We start from the raw sequence: 24027 nt of genomic DNA on the forward strand, positions 1-24027 counted from the left end.
AAAATATAACCAGAATTAAGGGGCTTCTGACTCAACAAGACATGGAAAAACTTATGCATGCATTCATTTTCAGCAGATTGGACTATTGCAACGGTATATTTACAGGTCTTGATAAAAAATCAGTCAGGAAGTTGCAGCTGGTACAGAATGCTGCAGCCAGAGTCTTCACAAATACAAGGAAGCTGGACCACATTACACCAGTTTTGAAATCGCTACACTGGCTTCCAGTAAGTCAAAGGATAGACTATAAAATACTACTGCTCGTCTACAAAACACTTAATGGCCTTGGACCAAAATACATGCTTGACTTGTTAGAGTCCTATGAGACATCTAGACCCCTAAGGTCGTCTGGAACCGGTCTTCTGCATGTTCCAAGAACAAGAACCAAGCAGGGTGAGGCAGCATTTAGTTATTATGCTCCTCACCTCTGGAACAAGTTACCCGAACGTCTGAAGTATGCTCAAACTGTTAGCTCTTTTAAATCAGGGCTAAAAACGCTTTTGTTTAGCACTGCATATCTATAACTGTCTATATATTTCAATCTACCTGCTTTCTATTCCTCTTGTTTTTATCTCCATTGCTGATTTCAATTATTATTAGTAGTAGTAGTTTTTGTTTTATTTTTATTTTATTTATTTATTTTTATTCTGTGATTAAATGCGATCTTTTGTCTTCGTTTCTACGTTGTGTTGATTTAAATGTGATTTTTATGATCTTCATGTGATGTAAAGCACTTTGAATTGCCTTGTGTTGAATTGTGCTATATAAATAAATTTGCCTTGCCTTGCCTTGCCTTATATTTATTACCATGCAATATGCATGATTGTATCTTTTCCCAGGTGGCGTGTGTATTGCCCAGTCGGTGAAGATTCCCCGCGAGCCGACAGACGGTGAGTTTGACAAGATTATTAATCGCTTGATGGAGACCAGCAACGCCAGGGGAGTCATCATCTTTGCCAACGAGGACGATATCAAGTACGTGTTCACCGCCGAGGCTCTGTCCTCAGGGCGTCCACCCCTCTAACCGGGCCTCTGTGGTTCCAACAGACAGGTCCTAGAGGCGGCCAAGCGTGCCAACCTGACAGGGCACTTTCTGTTTGTGGGCTCAGACAGCTGGGGGGCAAAGAGCTCGCCCGTCATGGAGCTGGAGGACGTTGCTGAAGGGGCCGTCACCATCCTGCCCAAACGAGCGTCCATAGATCGTAAGAGCACTTTGGGTTGAACTTATGTCTAAAGCAGTGTTGTTTTCTTTAACAATTACGTTAATGAAAATATTTCGTCAACGAACGATGTTTTCATGACAATGACATCACGACGAAGAGCTAAAAATGTGGCTTGGGAGACTAGAACAGAACGAGAAGAAAATGCCACATAGTTTCTGTCATATGTACACAATGCGTGACATTTTCATATTGTACGTGTAGTACGTCAGCTTGTATCATAGCAATGTTTGGGTTGTGTCACTCATCTGAGATGTCCTTCTTACTCTTCTCACCGGACTTTAGGATTGTCACATTCCGCTGTTGGTCAGAATTTGTTTTTTGTTGCAGAACCGGCTGTGGGGGCGTGCTGACGTCGCACCTGCAGCTAATCCCTGCTCATCAGCGATAGTATATAAACGCAGGCCATCCGAAAGAAAAACGCCGAGATATTTTCCTTGCTGGTCGCCATCCACGTATACTGCTTTCGAGTCGCTTTGTATTTGTATTTGCCATCTATTTCGTCAGTCGTCTTAGTTTTGTGATCCTCTACCTTGTGCAGAGTGTGTTTTTGTTTGTCTTTCTGCTCTCTGCCCTCCGCTCGGTTTTCACGTTTTTGATCCCTGTCGACCTATTTGTCACGGACCCCTTTTGTTATTCCCTTTTTACCGCGTTCGCGTGTTTTGTTTTATTTGAGATTAATAAATCCCCGAACGCATCCCCTTTGTTGTCTGTTTTTGGGTCCAGTCGTTTCTCCGCATTCGCGGGTCCTTAACAAGGATGTGTGTAAACGTAGGCTATGCTCCATCTTGCTTCTTTGGAAACACAGTAATACTGATTGCGTGGCTAGATTAAGAATAGCCAAACAAAAAAATCCCAGTCTTCCCCACTCTCAGAATTTTTTTTTTTTACATACAGTTGGGCAAATAAGTATTTAGTCACCCACCAATTGTGCAAGTTCTCCTACTTGAAAAGATTAGAGAGGCCTGTAATTGTCAACATGGGTAAACCTCAACCATGAGAGACAGAATGTGGAAAAAAAAAGAGAAAATCACATTGTTTGATTTTTAAAGAATTTATTTCCAAATAAAGTGGAAAATAAGTATTTAGTCACCGACAAACAAGCAAGATTTCTGGCTGTCAAAGAGGTCTAATTTCTTCTAACAAGGTCTAACGAGGTCTTACGAGGCTCCACTCGTTACCTGTATTAATGGCACCTGTTTTAACTCATTATCGGTATAAAAGACACCTGTCCACAACTTCAGTCAGTCACACGCCAAACTCCTCTATGGCCAAGACTAAAGAGCTGTCGAAGGACACCAGAGATAAAATTGTAGACCTGCACCAGGCTGGGAAGACTGAGCCTGCAATAGGTAAACCGCATGGTGTAAAGAAATCAACTGTGGGAGCAATTATTAGTAAATGGAAGACATACAAGACCACTGATAATCTCCCTCGATCTGGGGCTCCATGCAAGATCTCACCCCGTGGCATCAAAATGATAACAAGAACGGTGGGCAAAAATCCCAGAACCACACGGAGGGACCTAGTGAATGACCTACAGAGAGCTGGGACCACAGTAACAAAGGCTACTATCAGTAACACAATGCGCCGCCAGGGACTCAAATCCTGCACTGCCGGACGTGTCCCCCTGCTGAAGAAAGTACACATCCAGGCCCGTATGCGGTTCGCTAGAGAGCATTTAGATGATCCAGAAGAGGACTGGGAGAATGTGTTATGGTCAGATGAAACCAAAATAGAACTTCTTGGTAGAAACACAGGTTCTCGTGTTTGAAGAAGAAAGAATACTGAATTGCATCTGAAGAACACCATACCCACTGTGAAGCATGGGGGGCTGCAAAGGGAGCAGGACGACTTATCTGTGTAAAGGAAAGAATCAATGGGGCCATGTATAGAGAGATTTTGAGGGAAAATCTCCTTCCATCAGCAAGGGTATTGAAGATGAGACGTGGCTGGGTCTTTCAGCATGACAAAGATCCCAAACACACAACCAGGCCAACAAAGGAGTGGCTTCGTAAGAAGCATTTCAAGGTCCTGGAGTGGCCTCGCCAGTCTCCAGATCTCAACCCCATAGAAAATCTGTGGAGGGAGTTGAAAGTCCGTGTTGCCCAACGGCAGCCCCAAAACATCACTGCTATAGAGGAGATCTGAATGGAGGAATGGGCCAAAATACCAGCAACAGTGTGTGAAAAGCTTGTGAAGAGTTACAGAAAACGTTTTGCCTCCATTATTGCCAACAAAGGGTACATAACCAAGTATTGAGATGAACTTTTGGTATTGACCAAGTACTTAGTTTCCACCATGATTTGCAAATAAATTATTAAAAAATCAAACGATGTGATTTTCTGTTGGCTTTTTTTTCACATTCTGTCTCTCATGGTTGAGGTTTACCCATGTTGACAGTTACAGGCCTCTCTAATATTTTCAAGTGGGAGAACTTGCACAATTAGTGGTTGACTAAATACTTATTTGCCCCACTGTACAGTTAGTGGCTTTTATGTTTCCCTGCTGAGTGTGTATTATCATCACCATCACATTACATCATCAAAGTTGGCGTTCTCCTTGTAGAAGCTACAACATGTGCTCGTCTGTCTATGTTCATTTGAAATTGTTGGAAATATTTATTTATTTTTGGACTAAAACTTTTAAATTTTACAGACGAAAACATTTTGAGTAACTGTCTACTAAAACTAGACGAGATTTGTATGATATTTCGTTGACTAAAACTAGACAAAGACAAACACATTTTGAAATCACTAAAATATGACTAAGACTAAAACAAAAATTAAAAGGGCTAAAACAACACTGGTCTAAAGCTTGAATCTGAGTTCAAATGGGTCTTCCAAATGGACAATGACCCTAAGTATACTGCTGAAATGGTTCAAAAGTGGCTTGAGGAAGTCATGGAGTGGCCATGACAAAGCCCTGATCTGAGGACATATCTACATGTACAAGGGTATTTGGCAAAAAAAAAAGAACTTTTTCTACGGTTTGGCAAGGACAAGGGTTCTTAAAAACTCTGTCCAAAGTGAAGATGTGCGAATTCTGTGTTTGTAGAGCCATCGTGTGGACACTGATAACCGAAAATTTAACAGTGGAAACGTCATTGACTGCGATAAACTGTCCCTATGTCACATATTAGACCAATGTTTACATTTGGGGTAAATTAGACTGTAGCTTTTTGCTTCCATTTATTCACAAACTCTTGCAGTGCTTCATAATGTACACATGCGATGGAGGGGGGTATTATGGACAGTTGTTTTTCGCGCATTGTTATGAATGTACTTAAAAACTGAATGAATGCGGTGGGCTGTGGAAGCTTTTGTTTTTCTACAAACGTGCTGGTGTAATTATTTTTTTCCGGATGTTTTATGGCAGGATCCTCTGTTTTAAAAAACTCTGCTAAGTGTAGACATGGCCTGAATCCCATTGAAAATTTGTGGGCAGAGCTGAAAAGGCGCGTGCAAGCAAGGCAACCGGCAAACCTGACTCAATTACACCAGTTCTGTTGGAAACATTTGTGGCAGGTTTGTTTTAACCTGGCAAGCCTGATCGAACGTTCCAAATATCCGCTTCAAATATATTCCACATATCAATCTGGGAAAGATCCAATCAAGACCTGTTTCATGGGAGGAACTTTCCCAAAAATACGCAGTTGCTGATTGGACGATGGCTCTTCTGGTCACACATCTCGCAAAAACATTGTTTCTCGTTGTAAAAGCTTTTAGTGATATTCTCTGCTCCTCTTTAATGATCAAATGAAGTTTGTTTCGGACAAAACTTGGGAAATTATCCTATATACAAAAAATGCTTCGAATGCTAGAATTCAAAGTCACTTTGTCACGTCTCCCCACCTCTTTCCCATGACTGGCTTGCAATAAGAAGTCGAACAATTCACCTTAAGCCACAATATGACGTATTGGTTTGTCAAGAGCAAAAACATCATCAAAAAAAGCTTTTTGTGATATTGTTTGCTCCCCTTTTGATGAGAAAATATATTTTCGACAAAACTCTAACTATCTACAAAAAACAGATTTGTACTTAGACATTGTATTTAACCACCAGATTAGTTGCTTCCAGGTCACATCTGCAGCTCCCGCCTCTTTGTCCTGATTGGCTCAACATCAGATGACTGGGGAAGCGGTTGGGCAGTTGTGGTTAGCAAAAGGGTGCTGCATGATGAATCAGTGAATCTGGAAGTATCGTCTTGCTAGCAAGGCTAGGCTTGTTGATGTCATAGTTGCAGTGCTTAGTTTGTAAATCATAAGGTGCCGAAACGCAAAGCGCATATGACAGCGCAGTGATGACGAGACGGATACAGATCCCGGTATAGAAGCAGAAATGGTGCTGAAACAACATGCAAATGCCCACTTGCCATGCTGTGGGACTTATAAGCTTCATTTCAGATAATAATAATACTACTACTAATAATAATAATACATTGTATTTCTAGAGCACTTTTCAAGCCACACAAAGACGCTTCACAAGAGAGATGGAATCATAGTACCAGCAAAACAATCATAAAAAATTAAAAGCATAATATCCATGGTATGAATGTTATGACAACAATTTAGAATTATTTAGGCTATACTCTGCACAGCACGGGCAATTGTCGACATAACCACAGGTGGGACTTACAGTCAGCGATTAGTTTCTCAACAGGTCTAACTTGTAAAACATAAAAAAAAGATTTAGCTATTTAGCTTACCATATTTAGTTGTCCAAAACATTCCTTGTTGTCATTGTTGCTTTTCTGACTCCTTTGTCTGTCTTTTAGGCATGTTGAAATACCGCTTGATCCTAAAGTTTTTTCCAGTTTATGTCAGGGGCTGATTTGTTGGTGCAGCTTTTGAGCCTATCAACAAATCTCTGACTGTTTCAAATGACGTAACATTTTTATAAACAACATTGTTACCAGCATCTCCAAGGAGCCGCTGTCCCGTTTCAGTGTGATCGGCATTGACAATTTGGCGTAGAAGAAGAAGTGGGAGAGCGTATGGGGGAGAAAAAGGAAGCGCGGTGTTGACTTTTACTATGGTTCGGAGTTGAAAGCACCGCTAACCAAAAGTGCAGATTGGAAACAACATGCAAGTCTTGTGATATGTTCTGTAAAATAATCTATGCATCTTATTATTTTATCACCGCGACCCGACCCCGGACCAAGCAGAAGATGATGGATGGATGGATGGATGGATGGATGGATGGATGGATGGATGGATGGATGGATGGATGGATGGATGGATGGATGGATGGATGGATGGATGGATGGATGGATGGATGGATGGATGGATGGATGGATGGATGGATGGATGGATGGATGGATGGATGGATGGACATTTTTTTTTAAAAACGTTTGGCGGAAAACACAGACAAGACTGAAAAAGCAGTTTCTGCTCTTGCACTCCTCTTTAAAAGAAACTGCTGTATTTTAAGCCAAAACAACTGTTGAATTTAATAGAACTATATGTCTATATGCTGCCATAGCAGATTCATGGCGCATGAAGCCCGCGAACTATTTTTAATTTGTCCGTTTTACCCTGAAAACCCCCGTTTACAGACTTCGCGCAACCGCTTTTGTTTCAACCCAGCCATAAAACGAAGGTAATTAATTATATTTGTTATTCAAAATGTCTGTTGTTTTTAGCTTAGAATCATTCATTGATGTCTCATATTTCGTTTGGAAAAAAAAAAACGGCTTTAAAAAATTATTCACTCACATATTTTAAACTTCTAAACAAATTATGTCACAATGAAAAAAATGGCGTCTGTAAAAAAGTCACGGATATCGACCTCATAACTATCGCATAATTGTATTTTTTTTGTGACTGTCGCATTTTTTCTGATATGTTCGATTATAAATAATCGATCCAAACAAAGAAACATAGAAAAAAAACATTTAGAAGGGTAAATACTGTATATGAAAAAGAACATCTCGACCACTCCTTGATGTCTGCGATTTCTGCATCGCGGCCCTTGTTATATGACCATGTTGCACACATAAAATCCCAAACAAATCCAGCTTTGGCCATTCACAGCTGTGTCTTGACACTCACTGATACATGCGACATGGAGTTTTTGGATCAAAACAAGATAAGTAAGCGATAATATCTCGTTAAAGTCATGGCGTCTGTAATTCTGCTCTCGCGTTTTCTCGCCTCCAGAAAGGGTTTTGCTGTTTAAAAAAACTTTTTTTTTTTTTTTTTTCTAAATGCCCTCCTTTTCAAAAAATTTCTTCCCCCAGAAAATTGAGATTTTAGGCTTTCGAATGATGTATCACACATGCATATCGGACAATTTTGAAATTTGGCCAATTTGGGAGTCTCAAAGCGGAACTTCAAGTCACCCGAGTGTTTTCCGCCGTTTTTATATTGTAGCATCACCAGGGCTGTCGTCGGCATGGTAATTTACGCGTCAACGCGGGGGGGGGCTCCTATTGGTGCGCCAGGGCGACGCTCCGATTGGTGGACTGCATAGCCGCCCGCCAGTGACTTGTTGTTTATTTTGCATTAGGGTGGCGGAAAGAGGAATAAAATGAGGGGGTAAAAAGCGTCAAGGTTCCTGTGGTATTTTCGCTGCCAAGCTTTTACAATTTAAAGCGACTGTTTTCTGTTCAGCCCAAATGCTTGATGAAAAGTTTGGGCAACCATGACTTTGAGTGGTGGTTTCCAGTGTTATATAATGTGTGCTCCATTCAATAAAACGCAGTGATTTGTGCCGTTAATGATTGCCGAGGGCGCTAATGTAGCAAGTGTTGACGATTATGACTTTATCGCCCCACATTCTCCTCAACGTCGCGCGGTATGTTTTAATATTTACATGCATAAGGTACCGAAACAGAGTAAATAAATCATGAAACACGTGGAGTCCAAAATCAAGAGGTACTGGGACATGTTCCGGCATGTACTGGCTCAAATTAACCCCTGCAAAGATGTATCATTTTTCACCAAATAATTAAAATTGGATTTTGTGGCATATCGCTATTGTGAAATAAAATGGCCAATCCTATCGCACAGCACTACTTTGCATATCTGTGTATGTTGTATATTGCTGCATACTGCATTTGTGTGTGTCTGTGTTCTAGGCTTTGATCAGTACTTCATGTCTCGCTCTCTGGAGAACAATCGCAGAAACATTTGGTTCAACGAGTTTTGGGAGGACGACTTCCGGTGCAAACTGACCCGACCTGGAGTTGAAGTGGACCCCGGAAAGAAGAAATGCACAGGTGAGCTCAAATCTCATTGGATTGTGACATGATCATAGAAATATGCAATGAGACAACTCATTGAGTAGGTTTGATGACAAACAGTGAATACTAGGAGTGGGAACCTCTTGGTACCTCACGAAACAATACGATTTGCGATGCAAAGCTCACGATAACGATGATCTGACGATATGGCAATACAACGATTATCGAGACATTGGTCAGGAAATCATTCTAGGTTATTCTACAAACAACTAATAAACAGAAAAACAAGCTTCTGATGTGAATTGGAATGAGTTTATCAGAAGTAGACGTCCAATCCATTTGAACTGGGAGGGTGGCAGCGAATGAACATTCGTTCATTCGCTGCCATCCCTCCCACTTCAAACGGATTGAACGTCTATGGCCGTCAATAAATGTTCAAATGTGTTTCCATAGTGTAGTAGTACCATTCCAATGTTTGTCGTTCCACCCGCAGGCCAAGAGAGAATCGGCCGGGACTCTCCATACGAGCAGGAGGGGAAGGTTCAATTTGTGATTGACGCTGTGTACGCTGTCGCCTACGCCCTGCACAGCATGCAGCAACAGCTCTGTGGCGACCAATCCGACGGAGGCGTTTGCAGCGCCATGGACCCCGTAGAGGGACGCTCTTTGCTCGGCTACATTCGAGATGTCAACTTCAACGGTCAGATTATGGCGCAGCAATTTAAAAAAATCTGTCCATTAATGTGCAGTACAGGGATGAAAATCTCACCTTTCGGTGGAATTCGCCATTTTTAAGTCAAAAAGGGTGACCTATGTGAATTGTGTAGATCCGAGGAAAAATCTTTTAAATGGGAGGTCGGGAGTTTTTTTTAATGGCGGACGCTTGGTATGCAAGCAGAGAAAGCAGCACAAAGCCAAAAAAGCACCACAGAGTGGCCAAAACATTGACTTATTTCAACGAAACAAAGGAGGGTACACTGTTGTGTGTTGTGTCTTCAATGTCAAGCTTGGCTGCACGTCGTCTGTGAATCAACACCTCAAACGCCGTCACCCAGTTGTAATTTTGGAAGACGACAGGAGACATTTAGAAGCTTGCAAGTTGTAAGTCCATCTAACTAGCTATGTTTTACTGAAGTTGCCAAGCCTGTCGCGATATGCAATGAGTCCATATATCGCACGGTAAATAAAAATGAGGGCGGTAATTTTCACTGTTTTATTGTCGCGTGCGTGCATACATTTGTGCATGCGTGTACACGCGTGTGTTGATGGCGTATGAAACTCAAATTCCTTTCACAGATGTTTACTGGTCATCAACACGCAGTAGAATTAAAGTTCAGACATACAAAATGAGGAAAAACATCTATATTAAACACTGTAAACGTTAACATTGCTACATTGAGGCTAATGGGGAAAAAAGACAACCTACTTTAGCCTGCTATAAAAGATTGGCAGTCTTTTCCAAAACCCAGTTTGCGGTTAAAAGGTGAAACTTCAAACATGAAAAATCGCTGGTTAACAGCATTTGCAAATGAAAAAAATGAAAAAAGAAATTTATTACTGACACCACATGCAATGACAAAAAGAGCTTTTTTTTGCAGAGTGTAAAGCTTACTGTTAGCGGTTTAGCGAACGTACTTCCAGTGAACATTTCGAAATAAAAGCGCGTCATGTTCATCATATAAATAACGATTTCTAGAGTTAATCCCACATACTTCAGATTCTACACTAAGAATAGCTTTAAAATGACACCCTTTATGAAAAATCTAATTGGCAATGATTATTGTCAGGGATTGCTGGGTGGGCAGGTGTGTGAGGACCCAAACGCAGGAAAAGTGAAGCGAGGCAAAAAGGGCGGTGCAAAAAATGATTTAATTAAGGCCGACAGAAAAAACAAAGTACAAACCAAAACTGAGGTGATCCCAAAAACACAGCAGCAAAGAAAACAAACAAAAGCAGCAAACAAAAAACTTACTCGGAACACAAGGGCTAGGATAGACATCGACTCTGGCACTGACATAAACAATGACGCAACAAGGAGTGACAAGAAACTGGGTCATTATATACGCAGACAAGGGGTAACGAGACGAGGAACAGCTGGGTAACACAGGTGGATGCAGATTGCAGGATACACTGGGAAAACACACACAGGTGAGAGCAATGGGTAATCACAGGGACAAGTCACACAAGGAGAAACCAAACACAAAACCTAACAGATTATAATACCATTATATATGGCGGAAAACACAGACGAGACTGAAAAAGCAGTTTCTGCTCTTGCACCCCTCTTTAAAATAAACTGGTGTATTTTAAGCCAAAAGAACTGTTGTGTTGGATAGAACAATATGTCTATATGCTGCGATAGCAGATTCATGGCGCACTAAGCCTCTGAACTAGTTTTAATTTGTCCGTTTTACCCTGAAAACCCCCGTTTACAGACGTCGCGCAACCGTTTTTGTTTCAAGCTAGCCATAAAAAGGAGGTAAGTAATCATATTTATCATTCAAAATATCTGTCATTTTTAGCTTAGAATCATTAATTGATTTCTGATATTTAAGTTTAAAAAAAAAACGACTTAAAAAAACAATATTCACTTGCATATTTTAAACTTTTAAACAAATTACATCACAATGAAAAATTTGGCGTCTGTAAAAAAGTCACAGATATCTACCTCATAACTATCGCTTAATTGTATTTTTTTGTTACTGTCGCATTTTCCCAGATACGTTAGATGATAAATAATCGATCCAAACAAAGAAAAATTGAGAAGTTATGTTTAAAAGGGTAACTATATGAAAAAGAAAATCTCAACCACTCCTTGTTGTCTGCGATTTCTGCATCGCGACCCTTGTTATATCACCATTTTTAACCCATAAAATCCCTCAAAAATCCGGCTGTGGCCATTCACAGCTGTGTCTTGACACTCGGTGAGACATGCTAAATGGAGTTTCTGGATCGAAACAAGGTAAGTACGCGATAATATTTCGTTAAAATCGTGACGTCTTTAATTCTCTCAGTGTTATTTACATGTTTATTTGTACTTTAATAAAGAATTTAAGTGTTCCAAAATGTTTTTGGGAATTAATAAGCGTCATCAAAAATTTCATTGCTAAATTAGTTTAAAAAAAAAAAAAGGGGGGGGGGGGGGGGTTATTTGATTAGTCGTAAAAATAGTCGGCTGACTGATTGGGAGAAAATTAGTCGTTTGGGACAGCCCTAGTTGTACAGTGTACTCGAACATATTTTCTCCACACCCTTCTCACCTTTTTAACCCCTGACCCATTTTCGTGCCTGGCAGTATCTTTACACCTTTCTGTCCACTCACACGCAACATGTGTCCTTTTTTCTTCCCAACAGGAAGTGCAGGGACCAGTGTCTTGTTCAACGAGAACGGAGACGCTCCCGGCCGTTATGACATTTTCCAGTTCCAGATGACCAATCACAGTCACCCTGGCTACCACGTGATCGGCCAGTGGACGAACAACCTGCGTCTCAATGTAAGGGTCAGATTTGTCATAAACCTACGTCGTCATCCATGTGACCGGGTGGAACGTCAATGTGTGTGTGTCAGCTGGAAGAGATGCAGTGGTCTGGAGGAGATAAGTCACTTCCTGACTCCATTTGTAGTTACCCCTGTAAACCAGGAGAGAGGAAGAAGATGGTCAAAGGGGTCCCCTGTTGTTGGCATTGTGAGGTAACGCCATATCTGTCTGTATATCAGTCAAAACATCTGTCAGGCCATCCACTGAAACCAGAAATCTGAGTAAAAAGTTTAAAAGCTAAAATCTGAGAAAATGGCCCTCGTTTTTTATCACTAATGAACCAAGGCAAAACTTAAATGACCTTAATTTGGATGCCCAAGAGCTGGTACATGTGATAACGAGTATCAGTGATGCCATAAAGAAGGGCGGGCAATCTGGGATACTCTCATTTGATTGACCGATAAAATGTCTACCTTCATTTCGGGCAGCCACTTCCGGGAAATACAGTGGTACCTCTACATAAGAAGTTAATTTGTTCCAGAATCTTGTTTGTAAGTCGAAATGGTATTATGTCAAGCCGGATTTCCCCATAAGAATACATTATAATTCCATTAATTCGTTCCACAGCCCAAAAACCTACACTTAATAACCTTAATAGATACTGCTGGCACAATTGCAGTACACAGAGCAAAAAAAAAAAAAAAACCTTTAATTATGTAACGAATCGGGTTCTAATGATGCGGATGTGTTTTGCGTGGTGTACCTCAACGCACTGCGTGGCTAAGTAAGAGAGGTGCATTAGAGTTTTTACTTTCACTTGTCATGTTCTAATGTTGGCGATCTTGGCGTCAGCTGCGGCGGAGAGTAGGCGTGTTGTGGTCCTCAAGTTACATGAGTAAAAACCTGACAAAGCTGTCGATTTCTTTGGCGATGTAACCACAATAATAATTGTCACCTTAACTTATAAAGTCTTGCGAATGGAGGTCGGAGGAGGACCGTCGAGATCGAAGACATTCTACGGTCTTATTGTTGAGCCAGTTCACGGACGATCACACCAGGCTCATATTTTTCTATCATTTCCATCTTCATTCCACGAGTAAGCGTCACTTTTTTCCTTTTTTTACCACCTGCACTAACATTCTTGGAACCCATGTTGATGTCTCTCTCAAGAAAATCGGCCTTGCCTCCATCTTGCGGGAAAACAAAGAAACTTCGGCGCTGTCATAAATTGTCGTATTTCGAGCATGTTGTCGGATGTAGAAACATATGACGAGTCAAATTTTATGTCGGATGTCAAAAAGATCGTGTGTCGAAGCGATCGTACATCGATGTTTCACTGTACTGGCTTTTATTGATGCTTTTCTTAACTTTTACACATTAGAAAAAAATATTCCTGTTTTTCAATTTATCACACAAGATTCTCTCTGTTGGGATACACATAAGTGTTGTATGTCCCTTAAAGTGTCTGTGACAGCATAAAAAAATCTTAAATAGCATTATTATGTGAATTAGAATAATATTTTGAGACGATTCGACAATATACAACAATTCAGCAGAGCTCAGATGACGAGAAATTAAGTTTAGACCCACCTGTCATTACGTCGGCCGGGTCACTTTTTCATCTGATTTAAATTCCAGCCCATTGAGGGGGAAGATTCAGAACGAGGAAAATACGACAGAGAGCAGCAAAATGTCATAATTGTTTCAAACTCTCTACTCCAATATTTTTACAGTATATTCTTTTTATCTAAGTATTTTTCCCCAATTGTGAAATAAATGGTATGGTCATGACAAATAACAGTCTTGTGCTAAATGGAATATGAAACATTAAAAATTAGACATGTCCCGATCGATCGGGTCCGATCATGTCATCTTCAAAGTATCGGAATCGGCAAAAAAATATCGGCCATGCCTTTTTTAAATATATATATATATATATATATATATATATATATTTTTTTTTTTTTTTTTTTTTATTAAATCGTTTTCTAATTGTATTTAACGTTACAGAAATAATATGTTACACTAATCCAGAGTCTTTAGTTTAGGCTTAAGGTAGGGTTAACAAATTTATCCCAATAACGGCGGTAATTAATTTTTTAAAAAATGTATCACGTTAAAATATTTAACGTAATTAATGTATGCGCTGCACGACCTACTCACGCATTGTCGCGCTCAATCTGTAATGGTGCCGTTTTACCTATATAGAGAGATAAAAGGCAGCGTAAAATGAGTAGAGTGAATTTTGGCAGCCTTTGGAGCCTTTTTTTAATTGGCTAAAGCCTTACAATCCCTTTCCCTACGATTAGAAATATCATGGGAAGCAATGTGGGGAAGCAAGGTAGCAATTGATCTTTTTCTTAACACCTTATGTTATTTCCCAATGCAGAGAAGATATATCAATTGGTAGCACTACGCACAGTCATGGTTCCACTTCCCATCATGCATTTGGGCATGGCTACAGTATCATTTACTGAAAGCTCAACAAATACACTAGGTGGCAATATTTAGTCACAATATACAAAGTCAAAAGTCTTTCTATCCATGGATCCCTCTCACAGAAAGAATTTTAATAATGTAAATGCCATCTTGAGGATTTATTGTCATAATAAACAAATACAGTACTTATGTACTGTATGTTGAATGTATATATTCGTCCGAGTTTTATTCATTTTTTTCTTAATGCATTGCCAAAATGTATATGATCGGGAAAAATTATCGGGAATGATTGGAATTGAATCGGGAGCAAAAAAAAAGCAATTGGATCGGGAAATATCGTGATTGGCAGATACTCAAACTAAAACGATCAGGATCGGATCGGGAGCAAAAAAACATGATCGGAACAACCCTATTAAAAATGCATTTAAAATAAAAAAAAAAATACTGCATAATGGTCAAAACTGCCAACTTCTTCCTCTCCCGAACGTTATTTTATGCCACCGGAGTTAGTCCGGCTTTTGTCATTTCCCTGCCCCGGCTTCGGAGACGGCGGAAAGAGGTAAACAAAACAGGAGGCGTGACAGCTAACTGACATGCTAACCCGAACCGAGCAGATTTTCCAAGTCTTATTCTTGTCTTTCGAAACTGAAAAATCACACAAAACTACCACGACTCATGTCACACGGCGGCACCGATCGGCCAGCCCCCGGCGGCGAACCAGTTACGGCCCGTCATTCTGCTGCGGCCACGGCGGGCTGGAAGTACTCGTCGCCGGGAATAAATAGCCCATTCTCGTTGGACAAACCGGCCGACGTCGAATAGAGGGGCTGCTCGTGGCCAAGCCAGAGAAAGCGCATTCTCGTCGAGCACACGAATAGGACCGAGGTTGTGGAAGTGACCATGGTGTGTGACAAGCCGCCAGTCATCGGCCGAGTGGCCTTCTCTGTACACAAGGAGCATTGTCACCCAAAAAATGCAAGCCACCTCCTTATTAAAACGGGTGCCATGATCCCACTATTTAACATAATATAAAACATACTGTAGCTTACTCACCTCACAATGGTCCCACATTTGTCGGACTTGTTTTGGCCATGACCCGCGGTGTACGGGAACATTTTGAAACCCAAAAAGGCTCACACGCCTCTCCCTGGTGCTGCAACAAACGCCTGCAGCACATTGGGCTGGCGGGATGCGAAAAATAAACGAAATAATCTGCAAAATCAGATGAATCCGCAGTTGTTCTGCATTCTGTAGTATTGGCTGTATACTGAAGATGATTATACCGCTGATGTCACATTCACATTCTTTGTCAAACCAGGAAGTCACTCATTTTCATGGCGCGGGATTCAAAAAAATTGAATAAATATATCGATCGCTTCCACACAGATCGAAGCGGTCCATTTCATTCATAAAATACAGTGATCCCTCATTTTTCGCGGTTAATGGGGACCAGAACCCACCGCGATAAGTGAAAAACCGTGAAAAAAAACAAAAAAACAAAAACATTTTTTTTTAAAACCTGTCCTGTTGAGCTGCTTGGATACAGGAGAATTTTATTTTATGTATATTACATTCTTTATATTTTTTTTGTGTATAGAGTACACTAGTTTGAAAAGTAAATGCACAATTAATATACAACAACATGCATAAGATGAATAAAATGTACTCACCACACTGATGATCTTGATAAATGAAGAAAAAACTCCAGAACAATGGATATGAAGATAAAGATGATTTATTGAGAAGAGTAGACAGGCAGCAAGGATTTGTTTTTGTTCTTTAAAGCGCGAGGATTCTGGGACTTGTAAATTAAGGCGGGCTTGAGTATGAATCCCGCAGCATTCCCACACATGGTGAGAGTCATATGATCTTTGTGGGCTTTAAAGCCTCGCCTCTTCACTTCTTCCTTGAGAAAGAACGTCCTGGATGGCATCCGCCTCCCAAAAAGGCCAGTCTCGTCCATGTTAAACACCTGCTCCGGGAGATAGCCACCCTCTTCAATTAATTTGGGAAAATGGTCCTCAACGTAACGAACAGCTGCGTCATGGTCCGCCGAGGAGGCCTCCCCATGCAACGTAACGCTGCGAAGTCCAAACCTCCTTTTGAATTTTTCGAACCAACCCTTGCTGGCAACAAAACCACAATTTTCTTCACTGGAAGCACTGGTACTAGGCTGTGGTTCTTCTTCTTCTTCATAGTCGGCATCACCGCCACCTTCATTCAACTCTCCTTCAGGAATGAGGCTATCATACAGTGCTTTGGCTTTTGCCCCAGTCATGTTTGTGTCGAGACTCACCTTCTTTTCCCGACAGTCCGATAACCACACTGTTAGTGCATTTTCCATTTTTGCAATTGTCTTGTTGCGAGGAGTCAGGACTTGCTTAGTGTCCCTGGAAAACGACATTGAGGTGGTCTTTGTCTTTTTTTATGTAACGAACGGTTGATTTGTTTAGTCCGTAATGGCGTGCAACAGACACATAGCTGTGGCCAACTTTAAGCATGTCCAGTAATTGAACTTTGTCGTGCACCATCATCATTTTTCTTTTCTTCTTGGGTTCGAGGATTGAGCAGGCGGAGGACGCTTTGGAGCCATTTTCCTTCGATAGCAGCAAGGTTAAACATCTCGGCCAATCAGCTTGCGATATTCCCGAGTGATGCTGGCCAGCGAATCAGAGCGGTGGAATATGAGTTGGCCAGGCTCTCCTTGCCTTCTGTTAGGGAACGGGCTGATTTTACACCATATTTTCTCCATTATTTTAATTCTTTATGCGTTTATATATATGTGTTTTTTGTCTGAAAAAAAATCAGCGATAGACTGAAACCGCGAAATTCGAAGCACAAAGTGGCGAGGGATCACTGTACCATAAAATACCGCGTGAAGTATGAAATAAACATGCTTTTTGCTGTCATAGGCACTTTAAAAAAAAACAAAAAGTTCAGACGCTAATAAGAGGCTGGAAAAGTCAATTGCACATATGTCGGACAACTGAAAAACTACTATAATTAGCACTAATTAGGTCCATTGGCACCATGATAGAGTATAAATAGAGTTTCTCAGAGTGGCAGTGTCTCTCAGAAGCCAAGATGGGTACAGGAACAAAAGCTTGTAACATTCCTGAACCTAGTCTCTGAGGTGAGAGTTTATTCGTAAATCATTTTGAGAATGGCAACAAAAAATATATACATAATTTCATCATGACATTGTGCAAGAAGCATGGGGTTTCAGTGGAATGGCTCATTTACGTACACAGACTTTATACATCATTCAGACATTATAACTGAACAATGTCTTCAGCTGTGCGATGGCTACCAGTACCAAGCGGACGAGTTCAGCTGTGAGATGTGTCCGCTTGACATGCGTCCAGTTGCGAACAGGACCGGCTGTCGTCCGACGCCCATCATCAAGTTGGAGTGGAACTCACCCTGGGCCCTGGTGCCCGCCTCGCTTTCCATGCTAGGCATTCTAGCGACCTGCACGGTTGTCATCACTTTCGTCCGCTTTAACGACACACCTATTGTCAGAGCTTCTGGACGAGAGCTCAGCTACGTTTTGCTGACCGGTTAGTCACAGGAGATTTTGTCCAATTATTGGAGCTAAATGTCCCTTTCAAAATGCAAAACATATATACCAAAAAACTACCTATTTCACCATGTTTTCCCTGCTGTCTTCTAGGTATCTTTTTGATCTACTTGATCACGTTCCTAATGATCGCCGAGCCCGGCGTGGTGGTGTGCGCGTTCCGGCGTCTCCTGCTGGGCCTGGGCATGGCCATCACGTACTCCGCCATGTTGACCAAAACCAACCGCATATATCGCATCTTCGAACAGGGCAAGCGCTCGGTGACGCCGCCCAAGTTCATCAGCCCCACCTCACAGCTGCTCATCACCTTTATCCTGGTCTCCGTTCAGGTAAGAACAAGGGAGGAGCGGTCAAGCGCCACTTGCCGTTTCTGCCGTCATTACCTTGTACGTGTTCGTGTCAGGTGTTTGGGGTGTTTGTGTGGTTCGCTGTGGTGCCGCCTCACACCATAGTTGACTACGAGGAGCTTCGTCCTCCGAACCCTGACTTGGCCAGAGGAATTCTCAAGTGTGACATGTCTGACCTATCACTCATCTGCTGCCTGAGCTACAGCATCGTGCTGATGGTAAGAAGCCAAGCCCTGCCCGCTCAGCGGAGCGACCGAGTCAACCGCTGCGTTTGTGTCGCCAGGTGACGTGCACTGTATACGCTGTGAAAAGCCGCGGAGTCCCAGAGACATTTAATGAGGCGAAGCCGATCGGCTTCACCATGTACACCACCTGTATCGTCTGGCTAGCCTTCGTACCCATCTTCTTTGGGACGGCCCAATCCACAGAAAAGGTGAGAACTGACACCAGGGCGAGAGTCCAGGAATACTTGACAACTTTTACTCCCCCACGACTTTTGCCCTCATTCTGACAGATGTTCATCCAGACGGCAACCTTGACTATATCCATGACTCTTAGCGCGTCTGTCTCCCTCGGGATGCTTTACATTCCCAAAGTGTATGTCATCCTCTTCCAGCCCGAGCAGAACATCCAGAAGCGGAAGAGGAGCTTCAAGGTGAGGAGGAACCAAAGTTCACATTCTGTTTTGATCCAGTCGTTTCCAACGGCGATGCTCCTTGTCTGGCAGGGTGTCGTCCAGGCTGCTCAGCTGTCCCATAAATCCATCAAGGAAAATCAGAACGGAAGGAGCAATTTTGAGCCTGATAGAACGCAGTAAACTCAAAGTGCACTAAAGGATAAAGGTGCAAATAACACACACGATTAAGCATTAATATTTTAACTCATTGCCATTGCATTGCCATGCTGCCATTGACGGTGACAGACATCCAATCATTACCAGTCCTCCCAATTAGGAATTGGATGTCCACAGAGGTGGGTAGTAACGCGTTACTGTGCTCTGTTACATTTACTTGAGTAACTTTTTGAGAAAAAAGTACTTCTAAGAGTAGTTTTACCAAGCTATACTTTTTGCTTTAACTTGAGTAGACTTGTGAAGAAAAAAACTAACTTAACTAAAACTTACTCTTACTCCGCTACTTTGGGCTACACAGGAGTCGTTACATTTTTCCCTCCTCATTCTACATACTAGATTTATCTATTTTTTTGCCAGAGATGCCAAGAGTGGCTCTATCAGTTTCACCAATGAGAAAAAAAATACGAGAGGAAAATGTCGGCGGTCTGAAAATATTTCAGCTTATAATCTCCGTCGAATACCATGGCTGCATGCAAGATTTGCGGCCTGAAAGTTTTGAGAGGTTGAGTTAAATCGGCCAGTTTCAATACCTGGAACCTGATAAAACATTTGAAGATGAAACATGAGGACAAAGAGTTTGAGGCAACCACAGCAGCAACTGCTACTGAGAACAGGGGGCTGGACCGGACCAAAAAACTCCTAATATGCATAGAAGTGTATCTATTTATGTATATTCCATATTGGTTTAATACGGAACGCAAATTTTAATTCCCAATTTGGAACGATTCCTTATTTCAAATATAGCACTATTTTGGCCTTTGAGAGCCAAAGAGCTATTTAACTATTGTCACCCATACCAGGTATGCAATAAAAAGTACTACTGGATTCGCTTTGTGTATATATATGTATATATATATATATATATATATATATATATATATATATATATATATATATATATATATATATATATATATATATATATATATATTTAATTTTCAAACAAAGTGGTATCGGTATGGTATCAGTATCGGCCGATACTGCACAGCCAGGTATCGATATCGGGGTCAAAAAGTGATATCGGTGCAACAAGCTCCGTAAAAAATGAAGTATTTGACAAAGACCGCTTCCCTCAACACTACTCGAAAGCGCAGATTTTAACCTCTCTCCCAGTTTTTTATTTGGCACCAATTGACCACGGAAAACCGCAGATATGACCCTTTTTATTATGTAATAGTAACTATGAAGGAACTATTCACCATTCAAACTAGGAACTATTTTCCCCACCAGAGGGCACTCATGCTCTTTGGACGAATAATGCATTGTTTATGTAATTTTTTTTGTCTGTCGTTATTCAATGATTTTTTCTTCTTCTTTGGCTTAATGTGGATATGTAATACCATTGTTTGAAAAAAAAAAATCAAAAATTTAAGCAGTTACTGACAATGTTGCTCATTACTTAAGTATTCTTTTGACCAAATACTCTTTTTTACTTGTACTTGAGTACGTTTTTTTCGACAACGAGTTTTACATGAGTTATATTATTTTGAAGTAATGCTACTCTTACATGAGTTAATTTTTTTGGCTACTCTACCCGCCTCTGGACTCCATCGCTGTCAGTGACAGTGCAAAAATTAAAATCCCTCAGGCTTTGGGCTAAAATTTAAAAAACGCTGTTGGACAAAAGCTACACTTGCTAACTTTAGCGTCCTCTTCCATTCACAGGATGTCATTGACCCATCCCTGAGCACGACCCGATGAAATCATTCAACAACACATGTGTGTCAGTATAAATACGGAAAGTTATTCATATGCTATATAACTTCAGATTAATAAAGCAATTGAAAACAAGTGTGGATCAATGGCGCCACCTGCGGGACAAAAGAATGATTTAAGGTCAGTTTGGATTTGACCTTATCTGTGTGTCAGTGAGAGAAGCTGGGTGTTTGAGAACACATGACTGCATGATAGGTGTTTGTTTGACAACGTGCACTAGTTGGACATAGATTCAGATCATTCCATTGTGCTAGCATACTTAATTTAGTGAATGGACGAAACAAGAGCCACACATAAACACGCATGCATTTATTTATTAATGGATTTATCACGGTGTCCACAGATCATTGTGTCTCAGATGCATATGACATCTTCGGTGACATGGATCAGGTGCCATCGGGTCAGAAGCTGCCTTAAGTGTCAAAGATACTAGCAGCGTTGAATGATTAATCAGCAATTGATGACATCATGGAGAAAGGCAGATGCTCCTATCACACCTTTTAGCGTCTCAGGCTGTACAGTGTTTGGAATCAGATCCCAATCCACAATATAGTGCCCTATATTGTCGAACTCCTTGAATATGTTGTAAGATTAGTTTTAGTTTATATGTTTGCTACTTCGTTAAATGCAGCTGAATTGTACAAAAATTGAATGATCGCTTCCAGCCCCTCCCAGTTGAAATCATTGGACGTCTATAGACAAGTTTCCGAGGTACTCGCGCTTTAGTTCCGCATTTCTGCTCACGACGTCTGTTTTACACTTTCTCCATCCAAAACAACAGTAGAACTGGAGTGACATCACTCATTCAAAATCCCTCAAAAAAGACAATTTGGAAATACCGCATCCATCTGCCATCATCACGACATGGGAGGACAACATGTTCATGAAAGCAGATGTAGAATCGAGCCCGTGCCACAACAAAGACTCTGTGTTTATGTATCCATGTTGCCGCTGGTGTTATGGAAGGTATGTTCTTCCTTTCCCTGCATTTTCATGTGTCCGATGCTCAAAACATGAAGCTAAAATCTTGCGCATGTAATGACTTGTTGTCCTGACGATGATGATTGTAATTATGAGGATATTTAATATTTTTTAGTACAACCACTGTTAGGGGTGTGACAAAATATCGAAATGGTGATATATCGTGATACTTTGTATCCCAAAAGGTTATCGATATGCTCCTGCCAAGAATCGAGGTATCGTTTTAAAAAGGTGTCAATGTTTACAAAAAAAAAAAAAGAACCAATAAGTTCCTACCAAATTCTTCCACCATAATAGTGTCTCAGTTAACTCTAAGGCTGCCATTGACGGTGTCCAAACCATTCAGCAGACCAAGACTACCAACCACAGCATTCGCAGGTCCATTTACAGGTCATTTCCTGTTGAGTTTGAATCACTGCCTATTGATTTGGGTGATTCCCAGGTCACTTCCTCGACTGTAACTCAAAATCAAGTGACCCATAAAATATCCCAAAATCAACAGGAAGTAGCTGGAAATCAACAGGTAAATGACCTTAAATGGCCCAAAATTACCTCATTGCCTGGCATTGACTGCCGCTGACAGCCATAAATAGACGTTCAATCAGTTTGAAGCGGGAGGGATGGCAGCGAATGAGTGGCACCCTCCCACTTCAAATGGATTGGACGTGATAAACTCATTCCAATTCACAGCAGAAACTTGTTTTTTCTATTTATTAGTTTTTTTGTAGAATATCCTAGAATGATTTCCTGACCAATATATCGATAATCTTTGTATCGCCATATCGTCAGATCATCGTTATCGTGAGCTTTTTATCGCAAATCGAATCGTATCGTGAGGTACCAAGAGGTTCCCACTCCTAACCACTGTACTGCTGTGGCGGCAACACATGCTATCTGCTGCTAGCCTGTTGCTAATCAGTACGTGTTGGATGGCACAATTAGGTAAACTCATAAATGCAAGTGTTACAAATATTTTGTTCGTTTGTTTACAGGTGGAAAACACTGTTAGGCAAGGTAAGACAACTTGATGTGCCTCACAACACTTACTGTCCGTTGATGGACATATATCGAGACTACGTGCTTTCTACTTTGATGATGGAAGGCTCCACTTATGCTCCACCTTCGTTAATATTTTTCTAATTTTATAAATTGTGATTTATTGACCTGTTTTGCACATGCACCAATCGTTTTAAATAAAACAAGACTCATGTTGTCTAAATGTTTTATTGCGATCAATATCTGCAATAAAAAAAAAATGACATACTGTTTTTGTTTATATGTACATACCTTCTAGTATTTCCTTGTAACAACAAAATCCGTGTCAGCCCTTCTGCTTTCGGCAACTGTAATATTATTTGTAATTTCACCTCATTTTGGTCACTCGAATGGCCGGCGTATCAATCTACAGCTCCCCATATACAATGGGGCAAATAAGTATTTAGTCAACCACCAATTATGCAAGTTCTCCTACTTGAAAAGATTAGAGAGGCCTGTAATTGTCAACATGGGTAAACCTCAACCATGACATACAGAATGTGGAAAAAAAACAGAAAATCACATTGTTTGATTGTTAAAGAATTTTTTTCCAAATTGGAGTGGAAAATAAGTATTTGGTCACCTACAAACAAGCAAGATTTCTGGCTGTCAAAGAGGTCTAACTTCTAATGAGGTCTAACGAGGCTCCACTCGTTACCTGTATTAATGGCACCTGTTTTAACTCATTATCGGTATAAAAGACACCTGTCCACAATCACATCAGTCACACTCCAAACTCCAGTATGGCCAAGACCAAAGAGCTGTCGAAAGACATCAGAGCCAAAATTGTAGACCTGCACCAGGCTGGGAAGACTGAATCTGCAATAGGTAAAACGCTTGGTGTAAAGAAATCAACTATGGGAGCAAATATTAGAAAATAGAAGACATACAAGACCACTGATAAATCTCCCTCGATCTGGGGCTCCATGCAAGATCTCACCCCGTGGCGTCAAAATGATGACAAGAATGGTGAGCAAAAATCCCAGAACCACACAGGGGGACCTATTGAATGACCTACAGAGAGCTGGGACCACAGTAACAAAGGCTACTATCAGTAACACAATGCGGCGCCGGGGACTCAAATCCTGCTCTGCCAGACGTGTCCCCCAGCTTAAGAAAGTACACGTCCGGGCCGGTCTGCGGTTCGCTAGAGAACATTTGGATGATCCAGAAGAGGACTGGGAGAATGTG

At 41.1% G+C, this 24027-nt stretch overlaps 1 protein-coding gene across 1 annotated transcript in view; it reads left to right on the forward strand.

Annotated features, from left to right (window-relative positions):
* grm6a (glutamate receptor, metabotropic 6a) overlaps positions 1 to 20962 on the forward strand; it is a 30016-nt gene extending 9054 nt beyond the window's left edge. Inside the window, exons 4-16 of the mRNA XM_057830540.1 lie at positions 840 to 975; positions 1048 to 1202; positions 8302 to 8442; positions 8900 to 9106; positions 11761 to 11900; positions 11975 to 12097; positions 17620 to 17884; positions 17998 to 18233; positions 18308 to 18469; positions 18535 to 18684; positions 18766 to 18906; positions 18979 to 19093; positions 20770 to 20962. Coding sequence (XP_057686523.1) covers positions 840 to 975; positions 1048 to 1202; positions 8302 to 8442; positions 8900 to 9106; positions 11761 to 11900; positions 11975 to 12097; positions 17620 to 17884; positions 17998 to 18233; positions 18308 to 18469; positions 18535 to 18684; positions 18766 to 18906; positions 18979 to 19068 — 1946 coding nt within the window. The 3' untranslated portion in view covers positions 19069 to 19093; positions 20770 to 20962. The remainder of the gene's footprint in view (positions 1 to 839; positions 976 to 1047; positions 1203 to 8301; positions 8443 to 8899; positions 9107 to 11760; positions 11901 to 11974; positions 12098 to 17619; positions 17885 to 17997; positions 18234 to 18307; positions 18470 to 18534; positions 18685 to 18765; positions 18907 to 18978; positions 19094 to 20769) is intronic.
* Positions 20963 to 24027: the final 3065 nt, after the last annotated feature.

The sequence above is a fragment of the Corythoichthys intestinalis genome, chromosome 2 (genome assembly GCF_030265065.1).
Source record: "Corythoichthys intestinalis isolate RoL2023-P3 chromosome 2, ASM3026506v1, whole genome shotgun sequence".
Lineage (NCBI taxonomy): Eukaryota > Metazoa > Chordata > Actinopteri > Syngnathiformes > Syngnathidae > Corythoichthys > Corythoichthys intestinalis.